The 19,701-nt window shown below is 33.6% G+C and overlaps 1 protein-coding gene, 1 long non-coding RNA gene and 1 other non-coding gene across 3 annotated transcripts; 2 read left to right on the forward strand and 1 right to left on the reverse strand.

Annotated features, from left to right (window-relative positions):
- The first annotated feature begins 8,037 nt into the window (after positions 1 to 8,037).
- Positions 8,038 to 11,311, forward strand: LOC127872067 (membrane cofactor protein-like). Its single transcript, XM_052415400.1, has 5 exons — positions 8,038 to 8,059; positions 8,332 to 8,484; positions 10,155 to 10,328; positions 10,917 to 11,022; positions 11,302 to 11,311. The coding sequence occupies exons 1-5, from the start codon at positions 8,038 to 8,040 to the stop codon at positions 11,309 to 11,311; spliced, it is 465 nt and encodes a 154-aa protein (XP_052271360.1).
- On the reverse strand, positions 9,362 to 9,443 carry Trnas-uga (transfer RNA serine (anticodon UGA)). The gene has a single exon. It is a non-coding gene; the product is annotated as a tRNA-Ser (tRNA).
- A 187-nt stretch (positions 11,312 to 11,498) lies between the features above and the next one.
- On the forward strand, positions 11,499 to 17,641 carry LOC127872031 (uncharacterized). The gene is made up of 4 exons (XR_008045698.1): positions 11,499 to 11,640; positions 12,193 to 12,232; positions 12,664 to 12,713; positions 17,271 to 17,641. It is a non-coding gene; the product is annotated as an uncharacterized LOC127872031 (long non-coding RNA).
- Positions 17,642 to 19,701: the final 2,060 nt, after the last annotated feature.

Genomic DNA, 19,701 nt, shown 5'->3' on the forward strand with positions numbered 1-19,701 from the left:
TTTACAATCAATTTGAATTAATTAATACACGTGATTGTATTATTGCAAAACGGGTTTATTGCAAAACGGGTTGTTATAAAAAAATCAAATTGCAATAATACGCTCCAACCCGTTTTGCAATAAAATTATTGCAAAACGGGTTTATTGCAAAACGGGTTGTTATTCAAATTACAAATTGCAATAAAACACTCCAACCCGTTTTGCAATAAAATTATTGCACTTCTGGGTTGTCTTCATTTAATTCCCCAATTGGTGAAAATCACTTCATATATACATTCGGCTTAGTTTTATCATATTAACCTTGCAGACGACATTTTAAACTTCCTTCATACCGTTTCAAATCAATTTGAAACAAATAGTATATATGTGATGATTTTATTGCGAAACGGTTTGTTACACACAACTCACATTGCATGAAGACACTTCAACACGTTTTTTCAGTAAATTATTGCATTTCGGCGTTATCTTCACTTCAGTACTAAATAGGTTGAAACACTTTCTATTTACATTTTGTATTGTTTTATCGCATTCAATCTCGAAATGCATCGCCTTCAATGCTTTTTACTTTTTAGTGGAAACTAACAGTTTTGTCCATATTTGGAAATAAAAAAAAAACGATATTTTAAATTTCCTTTTTAATGTTTACAATCAATTTGAATTAATTAATACACGTGTCATTGTATTATTGCAAAACGGGTTTATTGCAAAACGGGTTGTTATAAAAAATTCAAATTGCAATAAGACGCTCCAACCCGATTTGCAATAAAATTATTGCAAAACGGGTTTATTGCAAAACGGGTTGTTATACAAATTACAAATTGCAATAAAACACTCCAACCCGTTTTGCAATAAAATTATTGCACTTCTGGGTTGTCTTAATTTAATTCCCCAATTGGTGAAAATCACTTCATAAATATATACATTCAGCCTAGTTTTATCATATTTACCTTGAAGGCGACATTTTAAACTTACTTTATGCCGTTTCAAAGAAATTTGAAAAAAATAGTATGTATGTGATGATTTTTTTGCGAAACGGTTTGTTACACACAACTCACATTGCATGAAGACACTTCAACACGTTTTTTCAGTAAATTAGTGCATTTCGGCGTTATCTTCACTTCAGTACTAAATAGGTTGAAACACTTTCTATTTACATTTTGTATTGTTTTATCGCATTCAATCTCGAAATGCATCGCCTTCAATGCTTTTTACTTTTTAGTGGAAACTAACAGTTTTGTCCATATTTGGAAATAAAAAAAAAACGATATTTTAAATTTCCTTTTTAATGTTTCTATCAATTTGAATTAATTAATACACGTGTCATTGTATTATTGCAAAACGGGTTTATTGCAAAACGGGTTGTTATAAAAAATTCAAATTGCAATAAGACGCTCCAACCCGATTTGCAATAAAATTATTGCAAAACGGGTTTATTGCAAAACGGGTTGTTATACAAATTACTAATTGCAATAAAACACTCGAACCCGTTTTGCAATAAAATTATTGCACTTCTGGGTTGTCTTAATTTAATTCCCCAATTGGTGAAAATCACTTCATAAATATATACATTCAGCCTAGTTTTATCATATTTACCTTGCAGGCGACATTTTAAACTTACTTTATGCCGTTTCAAATCAATTTGAAACAAATAGTATATATGTGATGAGTGTATTGCGAAACGGTTTGTAACTCACAACTGACGTTGCATGAAGACACTTCAACACGTTTCGACACACATTCTGTTTTGTTTTATCGTATTAAATCTCGAAATTCACCACCTTCCATGCTTTTTAATTTTAAGTTTTAACTCACAGTTTTGTCTATTTTAAAACAATATTATTTAAATACAAAATTTGAACATCACTTTTAACTATTCCAATCCATTTGAATAAATACAAGAGTGATGATTTTATTGCAAAACGGGTTTATTGCAAAACGGGTTGTTATACAAAATTCTCATTGCAATAAGACACTCCAACCCGTTTTGCAATGAAATTATTGCAAATAAATGTGTGGTGATTTTATTGCAAAACGGGTTTATTGCAAAACGGGTTGTTAAAAAAAATGCAATAAAACACTCCAACCCGTTTTGCAATAATTTTATTGCAAAACGGGTTTATTGCAAAACGGGTTGTTTAAAAAAAAAATTGCAATAAGACACTCCAACCCGTTTTGCAATAATTTTATTGCAAAACGGGTTTATTGCAAAACGGGTTGTAACACAGCTATTAATTTTTTATGAACTTCCAAGAATAAAAATTCCAAAATCAGAACATATTGACACATCTTTGACAGGTCTCAACATTTTTAGTTAATTGTCTTTAAGTCTTTTCATCATATGCGTTGCCAAAAAAAAATGTGCTCTTTATATTCATCATAAACATACTTGAATTTGCTTCTTATTGTTGATTAATTATCCTTGCTTGAAACCATAGTTTTCTGTACTAAAATAAATTACTCTTTACCAAAACCTATGTTTATTCTTGCTCTTTATTTTCAAAATATTCGCATTTCTGTTTGCATTTTCGAAATTTATTTAAAAAGAATTATATATATATAAGTCTGCTGTTCATTTAATAGAATTCACTGTATACACAGTATTTTAAATAGCAAGAGATTGCTGCGGGGCAACCAGAACGTTTTGATAAGTGAATGTAGCTTTTTTCTGTAAATAATTTTTAACTGTAGTTACAATACCACTCATAGTGGTTAAAGATCTGTTTTCTTTTAGATCTTTCAATAAAAATTTTAGACTTGGCTAGGATATCTTTGACAAATCTGTTCATTCTACAACACAGAGCTTTGAAAAATATAGGCGCATTACCAAGTTTACAACTTTTATTGCAAACAAAAGCATAGTTAAAATTTCGTTTGTGTTGCTTATTACCAAGGGGTCTGTAAACAATTTAAAAGAATTCAACACTCCAACCGTCGTTTTAATCAGTTTTTGTATCACTTTAATTGAGCATTTTCAAAAGTTAAACATTTTTATGTCCCCCACTATAGTAGTGGGGGACATATTGTTTTTGCCCTGTCTGTCTGTTGGTCTGTTGGTCTGTTGGTCTGTTGGTCTGTCTGTCTGTTTGCGCCAACTTTAACATTTTGCAATAACTTTTGCTCTATTGAAGATAGCAACTTCATATTTGGCATGCATGTGTATCTCATGAAGCTGCACATTTTGAGTGGTGAAAGGTCAAGGTCATCCTTCAAGGTCAGAGGTCAAATATATGTGGCCAAAATCGCTCATTTTATGAATACTTTTGCAATATTGAAGATAGCAACTTGATATTTGGCATGCATGTGTATCTCATGGAGCTGCACATTTTGAGTGGTGAAAGGTCAAGGTCATCCTTCAAGATCAGAGGTCAATTATGTGTGGCCAAAATCGCTCATTTTATGAATACTTTTGCAATATTGAAGATAGCAACTTGATATTTGGCATGCATGTGCATCTCATGGAGCTGCTCATTTTGAGTGGTGAAAGGTCAAGGTCAAGGTCATCCTTCAAGGTCAGAGGTCAAATATATGTGGCCCATATCGCTTATTTTATGAATACTTTTGCAATATTGAAGATAGCAACTTGATATTTGGCATGCATGTGTATCTCATGGAGCTGCACATTTTGAGTGGTGAAAGGTCAAGGTCAAGGTCATCCTTCACAAGGTCAAGGTCATCCTACAATGTCAAACATCATATAGGGGGACATTGTGTTTCACAAACACATCTTGTTTTATATTTACTATCTAACCAAAAATGATTGCTAAGTTTCCGTTGCTGCGTATGTATAAATATGTAATTATTCAAGTTTAGACCAGGGACCTATAGGCGCCTGTTTAGACCGACCTTATCGTCTTCGTGTTCAAGAGTCTGACTGTTGATCTTATGTGGTTTATGTTCACACACAAGTTTTCCTCAGTCATGTTCATATGAATAATTGATCATTATAATAAATAATTATAGTAAAACAAAGAGAACAGTTTTGTTAAATTGGTGACTTTTTTCTAATTTATAAACAGACAAACAATATCGTTTTTTAAAATGTTCATTTTATTATTAGTGTATTTCAGAAATTTAGTATCGTTAAAGAGAGAAATGTAAAATTGGTAAAGTTCCCATCCATATTTCTTTGTTTACAAACTGAAGAGCTTTATCAATGAAAAGATTGAATGAACCTAAAAAATATCCTTTATAAGACAATTTAAAGATCCATACACACTCAAAATCAAAATCAACGAATACTTCGACAAATAAAGTTAACACACACAAATTCAGTGTTCATTATAGTAATAGCCCAATTTTCAACGCTAAGGTGGTCTGGTAACATTGATCCAACGAGATACAAAATGCTCGTTTTTATTTTTGAGTAGGACAATGTATTCCATTTGAATTTCCCGAGACGAAAATATGATATGACTTGACTTTGGTTGTTGATGGATTTTAAATAATGTGTGTTTAATGAAAACGTTCAGTTGTGCTTGTTGCAGTGTATTTGTGCGTCGCCAAGTGCATCTCCTAATATCTCCATGAGATTCTTAAAATGTTCTAATAAAATTCCGGTTTTTAATTTCATTAAAATTAACCGTTATTGTGTTAATAGTATTATTTATTGATTTGTAATTGCAGTTATACATTGCAATATTTACGACAAGGTTAAAATATCAGGACAGAATGAAGCCGTCATTTCGAAAAAGATCAATAAATAGGTGCATATTTTCATTAAAAACTATGATAATCTACATCGGAATCATAAACACAAATGAATGAATGCTGAAATCGCACATGAATACATTCAAGCTATGAGATTTTTACTCGGGTCATAGTTCACATCTTGATTTTAAAAATCAAGTTGTGTTATTATTTAAAAAAGCGCTTCCTCTAGCATTTTATAATTATAATGAGATTACGTAGTCCATCCAAAATCAATAAATGTTCTGTAAATGTTTTGGCCGATTTGTATCTTGTTAGTAATATTTGTTGTTGTTTTTTCTTTGAGGAATGTTGAAATCATATATTCTTTTCCAGGTGAATTTTATGCCTCGTTATTTTAAGGAAAAAGTTTTAACACTGTTTATATTGTTAATTAATGTATGTCACTTAATTGACAATAACAACACAATCATATAAAAAACCGACTGAATGCCCAACGTAAACTGCAATTTTCACTACTTAATCGTTTAATCGATTCAACATACATCCCTGGCACCGGCCAATAGCACATTATTATACAATGCAACGTTGCTGGATGTGGCTGCAGGCTATAACAATAGAATTGTCACCATGCTTTCGAACTTATGTATCGCGACACCATATCTGTGTAAACCCCGAAGACGACGTCCAGTGGAAAGCGTTAGGGAAACACGATATTTTTACTTTTTACACTGTAAAAACATAATTCTTTCTCTTTCTGTTAGAACTATTTCTTTCTCTTCACAATTTCTTCTTCATACCTGCATATGCCCCATACAAAACGACAAGTGTTGCAAAGTTATGTTGCCTTTGCTTTAAGCCACTTTAAAAGAACTTGCCTCAGAATGTTGTCATTTTTTACTTTGGTAATATTACATTATTGTGTGATTAAATTGCAATTCAATCGAATGTTTATTCTCAGTTATTGCTGTTTAATTTAAAGTACAATTATATTAAGAAGAAGTTTATTTACACATTCTAAGCATAGTGTGAGGATCGGTATGCCTTTCAAACAATTAAAACCCCAACGTTGTATTTATATTAGCGGGTGGAAGGATGTGACTCAATAAATAGTAATTTTGGATGTATTTCTGTCTTGTGTATTTTTTTATGTCGCCAATTGTAGACCTTCCCTGATATTAAAGGGATTATTACTGGTCTGAGTTTGAGATTTTGCGCGAAGTTAACCCGTTTTTTAACCCCGCAATGCTTTGATTTGACAGTTTTAAGGCGGCGACCGCAGTTTTAATTAATTTGCTAAGTTCGTTTTGTATTTTTCGTGTATTGTAATTCAAACTAGAGGGCATTTACAGTAATTTATCCGATGCCTTTCTTCTAGAATTTCATTGTCGAGGGGGGGGGGGGGGCGGGCGCATGCTTATAAGGGAGCTGACTGGGTTTAAATGAAGTAAGTTGGAACTGACTTCCAAAATGGCGTCCTTTTGATAATTTTCGCTAAGGAATGACTTTTTTTTTAACTCGGTAAGCCACTTTATATAATATTTCCTTAAAATGAATTCTCACTGTCGGCTCTAAGGCGAATGCGTTTCCATCGGTGTTTTGTTTGAAGTCGTAGACGTCGGAATAACAAAAAATGAAGGAAACCCGTCAACAAATGCATATGCGTAGCTCAAGACCGGCATGTGCACTTGCACAGTCTTGTCAGGGGCTACGCGTTCCGTTATAAAAAGCAAGGTTTCGTGATATCTTCCGAGTATCATCCTCAGTATGCATATCCTGACCAGACTGTGCGAATGCTGACAGCATATTGCATTAGTCCCATTTTCGCATGGCGCGTTTAAAAAAATCTCATTATGACTTGTAAATGGAACATCAAACCACAGAACCAACGATATAACATTGAAGTCAAACTGTGTTATTTAAAGCAAACTGACACATGTCGGTAGCCTATTCTGGCTTGCAGGAAAGATTTTCAGACACACATGTGTGGCTAGATAATTACACGATTTCACTTATATATATCATGGCCACTAAACTATTTCGGTAGTTTTTCTCACAGTGCAAGACAAATGGCATTTACCGATAGGTTTTCATTAATTTCTTACCCTAAAATTTGTGCATTTTGATATCTTGAAAGCAATTCTGTGTTATCAACATAAGGCGTTTATTTATAGTACATTCCGTCTTCCCCTGACGATTTACTGACCAAGCACTGACCCTGCAAGTCTATGGGATGAAATTTAACGGCAAGGCTTAATTGTACCTTGGCCAAAATATGCACATGCACAAAGTAGTCCGCATTTTCCTACACTGATTAGTCTTACATCTTGTACTACAAAGACGCGGTGATGTTGCTAATGTTCCGGTTAATAATGCTTAAATCAGCCAATGGCATGAATTGAGTGTTTTCATTCCGGTCTGCTGGCATTATGTAAAGGTCATTTCTCGTGAAATGCCTATTTTAACAGCTACGTCGATAAACCGGTTGCTGCCCTAACGTTGAGTAATATATCAGATTCCGCACGAATAAACAAACGGCTCGGCGAGCCTCGCCATTCTTTTATTCTAAATCTCACCCTTTTATATTACCCAACGATAGGGAAGTAACCTTCTATTATCCATTAACTGGCGGTAATGTTTTAAAGTGAAGCGGAACTTTTGTCATGCGTTTGATTAAGGACGACTGAATTGTTGTATCGTCACGATCCTTAAATCATCACAAGAATACGTACGTTTGATGCGGAAGATAAACGACAATTACACGAACGCTTGCATCACCGCTCACGGATCCTCCAAACTGATCGTGTGACGTAACAAGTTTAATATCATATTAAATATTAGTATACAAAATATTATACGCATTTGAAAATTATCAAAAGCAGAAATTCATTTGGCAAAAATTCCACATATGCTTTGGAGCAGTGTCAGTATTTAATCAATGCCGATCTAATTATGAAATGCCTAAGCTAATTGAAGATACATGCTGGAGAGCGATACCAGTTGATAATACAGAATAACACACAAAGTTAATTACTAACTGCTTATCTCACTAATAGGACATGTCTCGGGTGTTGTAAGATTTCATGAAAATAGCGGACTACCATCCGTATTTGGCATATCATGTTACTTAGCTACATTTGTGCATGTAGTTGTGCACAAGATCCCATCGGAAATCGACACGTCAGCATTGAAAGTTCCAATGTATATTAATACACTGTTCGTCAATAGTGGGAGGTTAGTTAGAGAGAGCAAGAGACCGCCGAACATTACGGTCGCACAATTTGTTATTGTCATGGGACCAATAGGCCTTTACATTTAACTTACAATTAAGATCATTTTACGACAATTGGAAACGTTGTGTTGAACTTAAATCAATAGAAATAAATCGTTATGAACACTGAGAAGGACTTGTGTATGTTTATTATTATGTGTGTCAAAGACTATGTCACAACCGGTTTTCGCTTATCTGACATTATGTGTTGAAATACCGAGTAAAGTGTTTCAGGCCACATTCAAACAAGGATCGCTTTCACTAAAATCTCAGATTTTAGCGTCTGACTATGCCCAATACAAATCATATTATACTACTTGTAGTATACTACTTGCATTCACTGAAGTCTCGAAAAAACACATTTGTATATGATACATGGCTTTATAATATTTTGTAGCTGTGTAATGTTTAAGATTGCGAGCTACCACCTGTGCCCCCAAATGGATCAGTTCGGCTGATTTCTGGAACGACAACCTACGGAAGCGTAGCTGTTCTTGCGTGCAACACTGGGTTCGAACCTGGCCTCCCAGAATACAGCTACTGTGACGTTGACGGATGGACCAACAGTACCATCGAATGTCAAGTAAAATGTAAATACATAGTATCAATACTATTTTGAAATGCTTTAACAAAAATTGTTCGTACCAAAGGGTGGAAACAGACTTTTCAAAACAATATTTGTTATTGTAAACTACGAAATGCCGTAGGAGCACTAATTTTTGCGTATAAACACGTATTTATCATGCATTAAACACTATCAATCAATGTACATTTAATGTTTGTCTAGCATACCACATACCAAAGTGCCCGGCTGTTGATCCGCCTAGCAATGGTAATATAAGCTTCAGTAACGGTCCATTCAATGGCTCAGTGGGGACATCCGGATGCAAGGAAGGTTACAAAATAAGTGGAAATCAAACCATAACGTGTAGTAATGGCACTTGGAGCGGACAGACACCTGTATGTGAACTAATCGGTAAGTTAAATGCTTAAAGTTTCTTAAAGAGGTATTTGGAAGTCGTAATGGAGATGTTAATGGTGTATCTAGACGCAAAAATATCAAACAATACATTATGTAAATGTGTTTTAAAGGTTTTGTTCAAATGTTACTCTTACATATATCAGGACGATACACACCGATCTCATATCGTTTAGTGTTCTTTTCCTGAAGCATCGTTCCGATAGGATTTCATGTCGGAATTTACAAGCTGAACATTAATTTTAACTACTATTTATACACTTAAGGTAGCGCACCCAAAAATGCAATCTGCATGATTCGTTTTTTCAGAAGTATATCACCCAATTTAGCCATAACGTTGTTTTAATTTTAATAATTGAAGAATGGACATAAAAATTACAACATATTTAACAATAAACTTAGCTTATATGCTATATTAAATCAAAATACGTTAGAACAGAATAAAACGCGTCGCAAAAAGTATGCGTTGTCGGGAGGATTCGAACCTGCGCGGGAAGATCCCAAAAGATTTCAAGTCTATCGCCTTAACCACTCGGCTACGGCAACTTTACACAGGCTCTTCAATCTTCGAAGAAATCGCGGGAAATCATTATGGGTGCGCTTCCTTAACACATACAACGTGATATATGAACATAAACAGAGGGGGTAATCACGTGACAGACAAGATGGCGACGTCCATGCCGAGGCAGGTATTTTTCGTCGTTTTATACCCTTTATTACATGAACTATTATTTTGTATTCCGCTCACTTTCCAGCCATATTAGGAAGAAAGTTACTGGCTTTTATTTCATAGTAATATTCGTTCTATATCTCGACTTTACTCAGTGCGAAATTTCTTAGCGGGATGACCTAATTAAGGCTCCACTAAGAAAATATGCGGGGAGTAAAGTCGAGATTTAAAACGAATTTTAATACGAAATAAATGCTAATCAACTTTTTACTGATATGGCTGGAAAGTGAGCGTCATTTAAAAAATAATCAGAAGTAATAAAGGGTATAAAACGGCGAAAAATAACTGTCTCGGTGTGGACGTCGCCATCTTGACTATCACGTGATTACCCCCTCTGATAAAGAATGCTAGGTTAGATTTGAATACAGATGCGTTTATTTAGCACGTTTTTCCAGTAAATTCATGTGAAATTACTTTGCTACAGGAAATTGGTTTTGACTGATCAGACGTCATGTATATATTGTGCCACATATAAAAATAGCTTAGAATCAACCAATTACGTCATTTATTGTAACATATGTTTCTAGACTGCGGATCGCCAGTTCCTACTCCAAAATCAAATGTGAAGTATGGTGAGACCAAAGTCGGCAGCAAGGCGGTAGTGGATTGTACAACCGGATATGAGATAAACGGTGCCACTGATACGATGATGTGTAGACAGAACGGCACTTGGGGTCCGGAAATCACGTGCTTTAAAACAGGTCTGTTACAATGCGTCTAATTCAGTTGTTAAAAAAATAAGTTTTAAGAAAAAGTAGTGTGCTTGCAGCATTGAATTCATAAACGGTACTGGTCATGCGGTGAGTATTTAAAAACACTGATTACCGTAACTTTTAAACGTGCTGTTAAGACAACGCTTGCGCTTTGTTTTCTTAACAAGTTTGTAACTTTCATGGTGCCGAACGAAACTATATCAAATACCATAACAAGTCTAAAATCTTCCATTTGTTTTACAGGATGTACCGACCTTACAGCTATAAACAACGGCAAATACACTTTCTACGCCGACAAAATCCGAAACAAAACAACGGTCACGTTGGCGTGCAACAATGGGTACACTTTGTCCGGGGTCGACTCGTCTGTTTGCGATGGGTCCTGGAGTAAAATCGGGATATGTGAAAAAATAAGTACAATGGATTCTTAACGTAATATGTTTAAAAAGAGTTGTCTTTGACACTTTAAATACGACCATTTGACTGATGTTTTGATACATCCATTCTTGCCTTTTTATTAAGATCGATGCCTTAACGATTAGGCTAAGCCACACCATATGTGTTATATTTTGTCAGGATGTCCTACCGGAGATTTCATGGCAGTTCCAAACGGGGCAATAACACTTAACGTGAAAGACGTCACGGACTACGGATCCACGGCTTTGGAAGCGTGTAACGTCGGGTACGTCATAATGGGAGAATCCATCACAACATGTCAAGCGGATAAGACGTGGAGTGCGCATGGATCGTGTGAACAATGCAGTAAGTACGCTTTCAATTATGATCAACTAGTTAATAACATATGCCCCTTTTAGAACGGATTTAATTCAAACGTATAATATGGGTCGAAGTTTGTATCAAGTACGTGTTCTTGATCGATACTAGTTATACAAACAATTAGTTTTGTTTTCAATCGCAATCACCTGTTTAAACTATGTTATGATTTGTTAAACTTCTCCAGAGCAAGTTGAATTTATAGAAAGCATGTTTTGAAACTGGTTTGAAAATATCGCCAGTAAATTCTTCATTGACAAATTTGCCAGAATAAACAAATCAAAATCATCGTTTTGGGGACAATTTTCTCATCGTGTTTCAGGCACTCCAATGGAACGTACTGGCGATTATCCACATGCAAATACCATTTCCGGCGCTAGTGTAGGAGGACTTATCGTCGGAATTATCGTTGGCGTCGGTTCGACGGTTGTCTACATGAGGCGGAAATCTCCTGTACCCAAATCCGGTCCAATAAAAGCGGAGACTGCTCAGCGTGAAGATGAGAGTGGCCAGATCCAAATGACAGGTAAATGCAAGTGCTGCTACATGATGGGTTCGAAAGTCAGCTGTTATAAACTCTTATCACAGATCAGAGTTTCCTATAGTGATTACTTTCTATGCAGTGACGCCACTAAGGATGACGCAGATGCTTATATATGAGATATTTGTTGGTTTTGGTACAATTTGGATGTAAAATAACGAGTGATATTTAGAAAAAATTATAATGTTTACGACCGGCACAGCCACGAGCGAAAATTTTGCTTTATATGTTAAATAGTGAATTGTAATCGATAATCTTACAAAAATTAACATATTTTCTTTGTAGTTTATACTTGTTCCTCCTTTTATTACCAGTAGATTAATCTTGAGTATTTTGAAGGAATAATAACGCCGTGATGTAAAAATAAATTAAAATAATAATATTTCACAATCGAACCGTCAATATTATCGGTAATTGTCACTGTTGTTAAGACTGTATTTGGATATCTTAATCACTGAACTTACTAAATAATTCAAGAAAATAGTTAAATAATAATGGATATTCAGCATACTGTATTTTAAACTTTTTATTTTACAGATCGAAATAAACCAAAGAACGAAAAACAACAGAAAAGCAGGTATGTATAATTTGTCCATAGAGAACGATTGTTTAGTGGCCACTATCAGTAAGACCAAATTATGTCTTACTCCTCAAATGTTAAATACATGAGTTCATAGCTGACTCGCTTGTTTATGCAAGATATGCACAGCATAACGGCTATACAATAAATGAAGTCAACTTAAACTTTTGGAATAATGCTTTTTAAGGTCATCAGTCAACTGATCTTAAAGTGGTTCGTTTACAGGTTTTTCTATGACAATATAGTTGAGAAAAGCGCAATCACAGATTGATCTTAGTTTCACTAAATTAATATTTATGTTTATTTTGACAGCAGGCGTTTGAAAGAATAGCTGCCGTTCAAAACCCCATTTTTAATTCTGTATTGTGAAGGTTATTAACTTTTTCATACATGCAAGTGACTGTTCTAGTTGTGAATCGTTTTTGCAGGGCAAATGACGAATCTCGTGAAGTTGTCAACCCTTCATATGAACCTGTAGGTATGTTTTCGCAGCATATATATAACAACATAAAATGAGTGTGTGTGCAGGTAAGTGCAGTTGATTGCATAAAACACATCGGAATTTTGGCATTTTATATGTAAAATTCACCTCGTTGTATGTATCATGTACGTGTTTTAGGTCAGGATTTAGCGGGGGATCGAACAAGCGACCCCTCATTATTGCACCACTATTTGAACACTTGATCCCGGAACAAAATAGCATTGTGTCAGTCTTTATAAACAAAGCGCTAGGCACAGCAGGATTCATAGGTCTGATAATACGAACGTTTAAAAGTCATGGGTCTGATAATACGAACGTTTCAAGTCATGGGTCTGATAATACGAAAGTTTAAAGTCATGGGTCTGATAATACGAAAGTTTCAAGTCATGGGTCTAATAATACGAAAGTTTCAAGTCATGGGTCTGATAATACGAAAGTTTCAAGTCATGGGTCTAATAATACGAAAGTTTCAAGTCATGGGTCTGATAATACGAACGTTCAAGTCATGGTCTGATAATACGAAAGTTTCAAGTCATGGGTCTTATAATACGAAAGTTTCAAGTCATGGGTCTGATAATACGAAAGTTTCAAGTCATGGGTCTGTTAATACGAAAGTTTCAAGTCATGGGTCTTATAATACGAAAGTTTCAAGTCATGGGTCTGATAATACGAAAGTAACAAGTCATGGGTCTTATAATACGAAAGTTTAAAGTCATGGGTCTGATAATACGAAAGTTTCAAGTCATGGGTCTTATAATACGAAAGTTTCAAGTCATGGGTCTTATAATACCAAAGTTTCAAGTCATGGGTCTGATAATACGAAAGTTTCAAGTCATGGGTCTTATAATACGAAAGTTTCAAGTCATGGGTCTGATAATACGAAAGTAACAAGTCATGGGTCTTATAATACGAAAGTTAAAGTCATGGGTCTGATTATAACGAAAGTTTCAAGTCATGGGTCTTATAATACGAAAGTTTCAAGTCATGGGTCTGATAATACGAAACGTTTCAAGTCATGGGTCTGATAATACGAAAGTTCAAGTCATGGGTCTGATAATACGAAAGTTTCAAGTCATGGGTCTGATAATACGAATGTTTCAATGCATAGGCTGATAATACGAAAGTTTCAATTCATAGGTCTGATAATACGAAAGTTTCAATTCATATGTCTGATTATGAGGAAATTTCTTTTCGTATCTGATTATAATAAAGTTTAAAAAACGGTTTGGCAAACGTGCCAGATATAATATATATATATATATAAGAAATAGAAAACCTCACTGAGGGCCCTATGGCAGAATAGTTACCAGCCAGGCAGCCCCAAATAGCCGAAGGCTGAGGTCCATATACCATTTGGGGCTGCCTGGCTGGTCACTATTCTGCCATTGGGCTTGAAGTGAGGTTTTCTAATTCTTATATTATACTGAACATTTTTGTGCAGATAAATATCAATAGAAATATAAAAAAAATAACACAATATAATTCCATCTTTTTCAGTAAATAATTATTATATGTACCTTATTATTGTTGTGCGCGAGTTATCTCCCTTAATTAGTTGGACACGGAAAAAATCGCTTCTTTATACAAATTCATTTTATTGTAAAGCATTTCATATATTGAGATACAATTTATATAGAGATAACTACTTATATCACAGTCAACATGTTGCAAAACATTGATATCAAATATAGCATTTAATTTATGTATTTGTTAACATGTGATTAATAATAAAAAACACACCACTCGTGACCTTTAAAACGAATCGTGATTATAAATAATATGTATATTATTATTGTTGTACGCGAGTTGTCTCCCTGCGAAATTTGGACACGAGAAAAATTCGCTTCTTAAACAAAACTCATTTTTATTGTAAAGAATTTAACATATTGAGATACATTTTATAAAAAAAATATCTGCTTTCATTACAGACCAACATGATGCAAAACATTGGTCCCAAATATAGCATTTAATTTTTGTATTTTTTAAGATATGATTAATAATAAAAACCACACTTGTAACCTGCCAAATTACTCGTGCGTTTACCGTAAGCATATAAGGCGAAAATCATTGCGTTCTAAAACTTACACAATGTTACAAATAACTAAACATTCTAGTGGGCACTATTACATGCGCGTGCATCTTTACAGGACACTATTCAAAATAAGGTCCTGTAATTCCTGTGAAGTTTATATACGCAAAGAAGAAACAAATTTATTAGAGGTATAAGTATATATGTATATATATAAATATAAATAAATAAATAAATATATATATATATATATATATATATATATATATATATATATTAATATATATATATATATATATATATAATATTATATAGACATTATGTAGACATTATGCCTCGTGTGAAAAACGTTACTCGACCACTACTATACTATCGTTATGCACATGTTTTTTCTATTCAAACTATCAAATACCAATAAATGTATGTGCACAAAATCACGGAAGTGTTCATGTACATCCAAAGTTACTTACAGTGTAACTAAAATTTCCGCAATTGAACTCAGGGCCAAAACTGTCCAATATCTAAGCTCGCGACCGCATATTTTAGAGATAAACAACGCATTGTTTAAAACGAGAAAATATACATTTTAATGCTTTGAAATTACATTCAAAATAATATTGTAATTGTTAGCATTTTCTGTATTCCGTTCATTATTCTACAAACTTTATTTTTAAAAAAGGTCGACTCTGGAAAAACCACATTGCAACATAATTTATTTAACTTTCTTTAATGTTGTATCGATGACATGTGCTGGTATTTGTGAATTACCGATATTGTTTAAAAAAGGGTTATAGAACAAATATTCTTACCAGTAAGGGAGTCTAGAGTTTAAATGTATCGTCCATATGCTGTATATAAGTTATATTTCTTGAAAAGATCATTTTAAATATATTCTATTATATTCACCATAAGCTTAATATGTTCTTGTTTATACTGTAAAACCGCTTACCAATGTAATCGCCTGCAAAAAAGCCTTAAAGTAACACGTATGAGTTATATAAAACATCAACAAATATTTCAAAATTTCACAAAGGTGACGTATGAAACAAATAATTCCAAGTAGAACAGCATGTACAAAGTATTCCAATTTGCCGCGTTGTCCGTCCGTTCGTTCGACCCGGTAACAACTGGTGAGGATTCAAGGAAGCTTGTGTGAAACATGACATTGATAGGAGGCTTCATGTCCTTGGGGATTCGTGCACTAATCCAGGACTTTTCATCCAAATAATTTTGTTTTTAGCGTTAAATACGCGTTAAGCTTTACAATTCCATATCTCAATAAACTGTTGCCAGAATTCACTGAAACGTAAGCTTTGAAAAAAGTGTTAAAAAGGTGTAAAATTCGAAGTTTAGAACAGGTTGTAATTGATGTTGGTATACACTCTAGGATATAAGTTTGCTCTTTGTTCATCTGTCAGAACCCCCCCCCCCCCCCCTATCCCAAGTTGATCAGCTTAAGAGAAAATAGTCGAAACGTATATGAGATGTGATGTGATATTAGTGTTAGTTCATCCGGTCTATTGACAGTAATGTTATCCAACTTCTCATTTGCTATTGCATAAGGTAAAACTTCTTACACAGACAGCTACAATAAACACTGAATTCTTTAATTCATGTAATAAGTGTGACGTAGTTGCACAAATGTAATATTATATTAATGTAAAAGTGTATCACATGCCATTACAAACATTAATACGTCAAACAAATCAATCTAGAAAACAAAAAAGTAATGGGTCAATCCCTATATCATTAGTTAGTATTAGAAGCTCCATAATTTATTTCATAACCTCTATTGCATACCACATGCAACTCGTGTTTAGCTCAATATATTGTTGACCGGCGTAAACTCTTTGAATGCATAAACTAACATATGTTTATAGACCTTATCATATTAAAAGCAAATAAATTTGTTAAATTGAGTTCAGCCCAGATTCAGGGAGAGGCGAAGTTCGGAGTTGCTTTTAGCAGTTACCTGGCCTCCCGTTTGAGGGTCCAATCTGTATTGTTTATCTGGCTCGATAATCAACACAATCATTTCTTCTCAAAAGAAATACATGACATCAGTACTTATTAAAGGGAGCATTTAACAGTGTAATATTGTTTTTCGACGCAGTTATAGCGTGTATAAAAGCTAGTAAAAACGTTTAGAAAAATGGTATCAGATCATCCACGAAATTTGATTGTCAAACAAGTATTCATTTCGCCTGTACCTTTGAACACCCATTTCGGTGTCGGCGTTTAATTTGGTCGGTATGAATTTAATTCAATTAAAACGTGTTTGATTTATGGTAATATTAAAAGAAAGTTATTTTTTGTTTTTATTGTTCTTCGGTCATTTATATGCATACACTGATTCCATATTGAAAATATTACATCGTTTATACTCACTTTATAATTGCGTAGACAAATTGTGTTAACTTGGTATGTTAAACACATGGTATAATATGAATATAACGGAAAATACGGAGTTAATTTGAAATCTAAAATTTAAAGGGTTTCAAAATTATATGCATTTTATTCTTCAGACATTATTACGACGAAGTAGACGAGAACCAATAAAATCCTACAGCCTATAGCAAATATGCGATTCGTGGCCATAAAAGCATTACAACATATGTGTTTTGCATGAAGAGGAATAGGAATATGTTGGTCTAAACTGCAATTATTGGAAAGAAACGAAATAAAATGAAAGCAGCGTCAAATGCGCGCACTGACATGGAGCAATATTGGTTCCATATTGAATAATACACATTTTCAACAGGCGCGGACCGATTAAAAGGACTTTACAAACATCAAACAGTAATGCACGAATTCCTCCGCATTAAACGTAGCGCAATTTGGATTATGATTTTACAAGATGATATATACAGCCGTAAGTGTCCAAATAAATAAAAAGTCTATGCTCACCAATCTTTAAATGTGAGCTTATATGCTTTCTTTAACAATTAGTATCATATGCATGTAAAACTGTCTGCTTACAGCAGACGCCCAATATTGCAATACTTGTGCGTTTTTATATGTAGTTTTTTTTAATATTAACTTTGAACATTGTAATTCTAGTTAAGCAAGTGTAGATCAAAATCAAAGAAGTGCGTGAGACCGCGTGCATTTCCGTTCATGTGTTATTTATAATGGTATTGATTTTGTTGTATTTCAATGTTTGTTTTGTGCACGTTGAATTAATCATGTGTTGTTTTGCTTAGTTTAACTATTGATGCGTATGATACAAATACTGTGTCCAGTATGATTTACCTTTTCGAATAAATACTATAGTTTGATTATAATCGCCTTTATTAAAATATCAAACACATCATTTAATGTATAGACTGTGCTTTTTACGTTTTATTGATTATTTTATAATACGAATATGAATCATTTTTATTATAATATTTGTCTCATTAGCGTTGGATTTTATTGTTGTGTAGGCGTGAACGCTTATGTATTGCATTTATGGAATAAACATATTTATTTATGTAATTCTCATCTACTTACACTCATATCATTTAGTTACATGTAGCCATTGTTAATACATAATATTACTCTTTCTGGTGACATGTTTGTTGTATTGACATCTGATTAATGAATGTTCAGATTGTGTCAATATTTACACATGTCTGATGTTTGTGGCAATATTTACACATTTCAAATCACCTCACAGGTTTGTTTTAAATTTATTTTCTGGTCTAATATAAACTAATCTTTAGATTTGTTTAATTTAAATCAGCTTAAAATTTTAATGAATATTGAGATTTGATTAATTAACCCAGAGTAGAAATGAAAACACCAAGACATTCGTCGGAGTTGTTTTAGTTGCTTTACAGACACACATAAGTGTGAGATTGTGTGAATACGTGTTTAATATAACACGGTCTGGTATTTTAGCAATTTAAATGAGATTTGTATTTTATCATGACGTGATAAGGGTCTTGACTGCCTTTTCGCGAATAGTTTTACAATGCTACTTGTGTTCTTTATCTTTATAGATATCACATACAATCATATAGAAATATTTTATCGACGTAATATTACACAAATGTAGTTTAGTAAACTCATATACTTAACTTTTTTTTATAAATGTTTGCTTTATCTTTACTGGAATATTTGTTAGACTGTTTTTCAACTAATCAAATAAAAACAGGAATGTGAATCTATTCCTTATATCCAATTTGAAGTATAAGATTCACATGTACTTTTTTGCATTTTATATTTAATTTTACAAGATAGGTTTTGCACTTTTGTTTTCTATGATATGCCATTGCTTACGAATGCATGGATTTTTCATAGCTATTTATCTTAAATAACCAAAGACATACAGACAGACGACGACGGACAGGACAAAAAGAACTAAACTGATTAAAAATAAAGTAAGTAACTTAAGGGGCCTGTTCACGGTTTGGAAAATTGACAAAATTTAAAAAAGTTGTTTCAGATTCGCAAAATTTTCGTTTCAGTTAATATGATATTTGTAAAGGAAACAGTAATACTGAACGTTTACCATGCTCTAAAAAGAGGGGGTAATCACGTGATGATCTAAAGGAAGTCAACAAGGCTACGTCCGTGCCGAAACAGGTAATTTTCGCCGTTTTTTACTCTTTATTACTTTTATTTAATTATTTAATGCCGCTCACTTTCCATTCATAGCAGCCAGAAAATGCGTTTATTTCGTAGTAATATTCGCTATGTATCTCGACTTTACCCTCCGCAAAATTTCTTAGCGGGAGCTTTTGCCATGTGTATTTGTGATCTTTGCTGGGTTTCACTTATTGAATTACTCTCCTGCATACAAAAAGATACATATTTATATTTAAAATCCGTATACGAGAATTCTTTTCTATGTTTATGTAGCGTTCTGGCATGGAGTAGACGTCTAAACCCTGTCGTATAGAGTTTCATGAACCAGAATTGTACATGATCTAAAGGTTTTCAGACTTGAAATAATCAAAAGGGATCCCGTTT

This window comes from Dreissena polymorpha, chromosome 3 (genome assembly GCF_020536995.1).
Source record: "Dreissena polymorpha isolate Duluth1 chromosome 3, UMN_Dpol_1.0, whole genome shotgun sequence".
NCBI lineage: Eukaryota > Metazoa > Mollusca > Bivalvia > Myida > Dreissenidae > Dreissena > Dreissena polymorpha.

Bases quoted from the DNA above. Each gene is read 5' to 3' on its own strand.
- LOC127872067 (XM_052415400.1), top strand. From the start codon at position 8,038: ATGAACACTGAGAAGGACTTGT. The intron at 8,485-10,154 runs GTACCATCGAAT...ATATGTTTCTAG, and splicing joins CGTTGACGGATGGACCAACA to ACTGCGGATCGCCAGTTCCT. The intron at 10,329-10,916 runs GTCTGTTACAAT...ATATTTTGTCAG, and splicing joins AATCACGTGCTTTAAAACAG to GATGTCCTACCGGAGATTTC.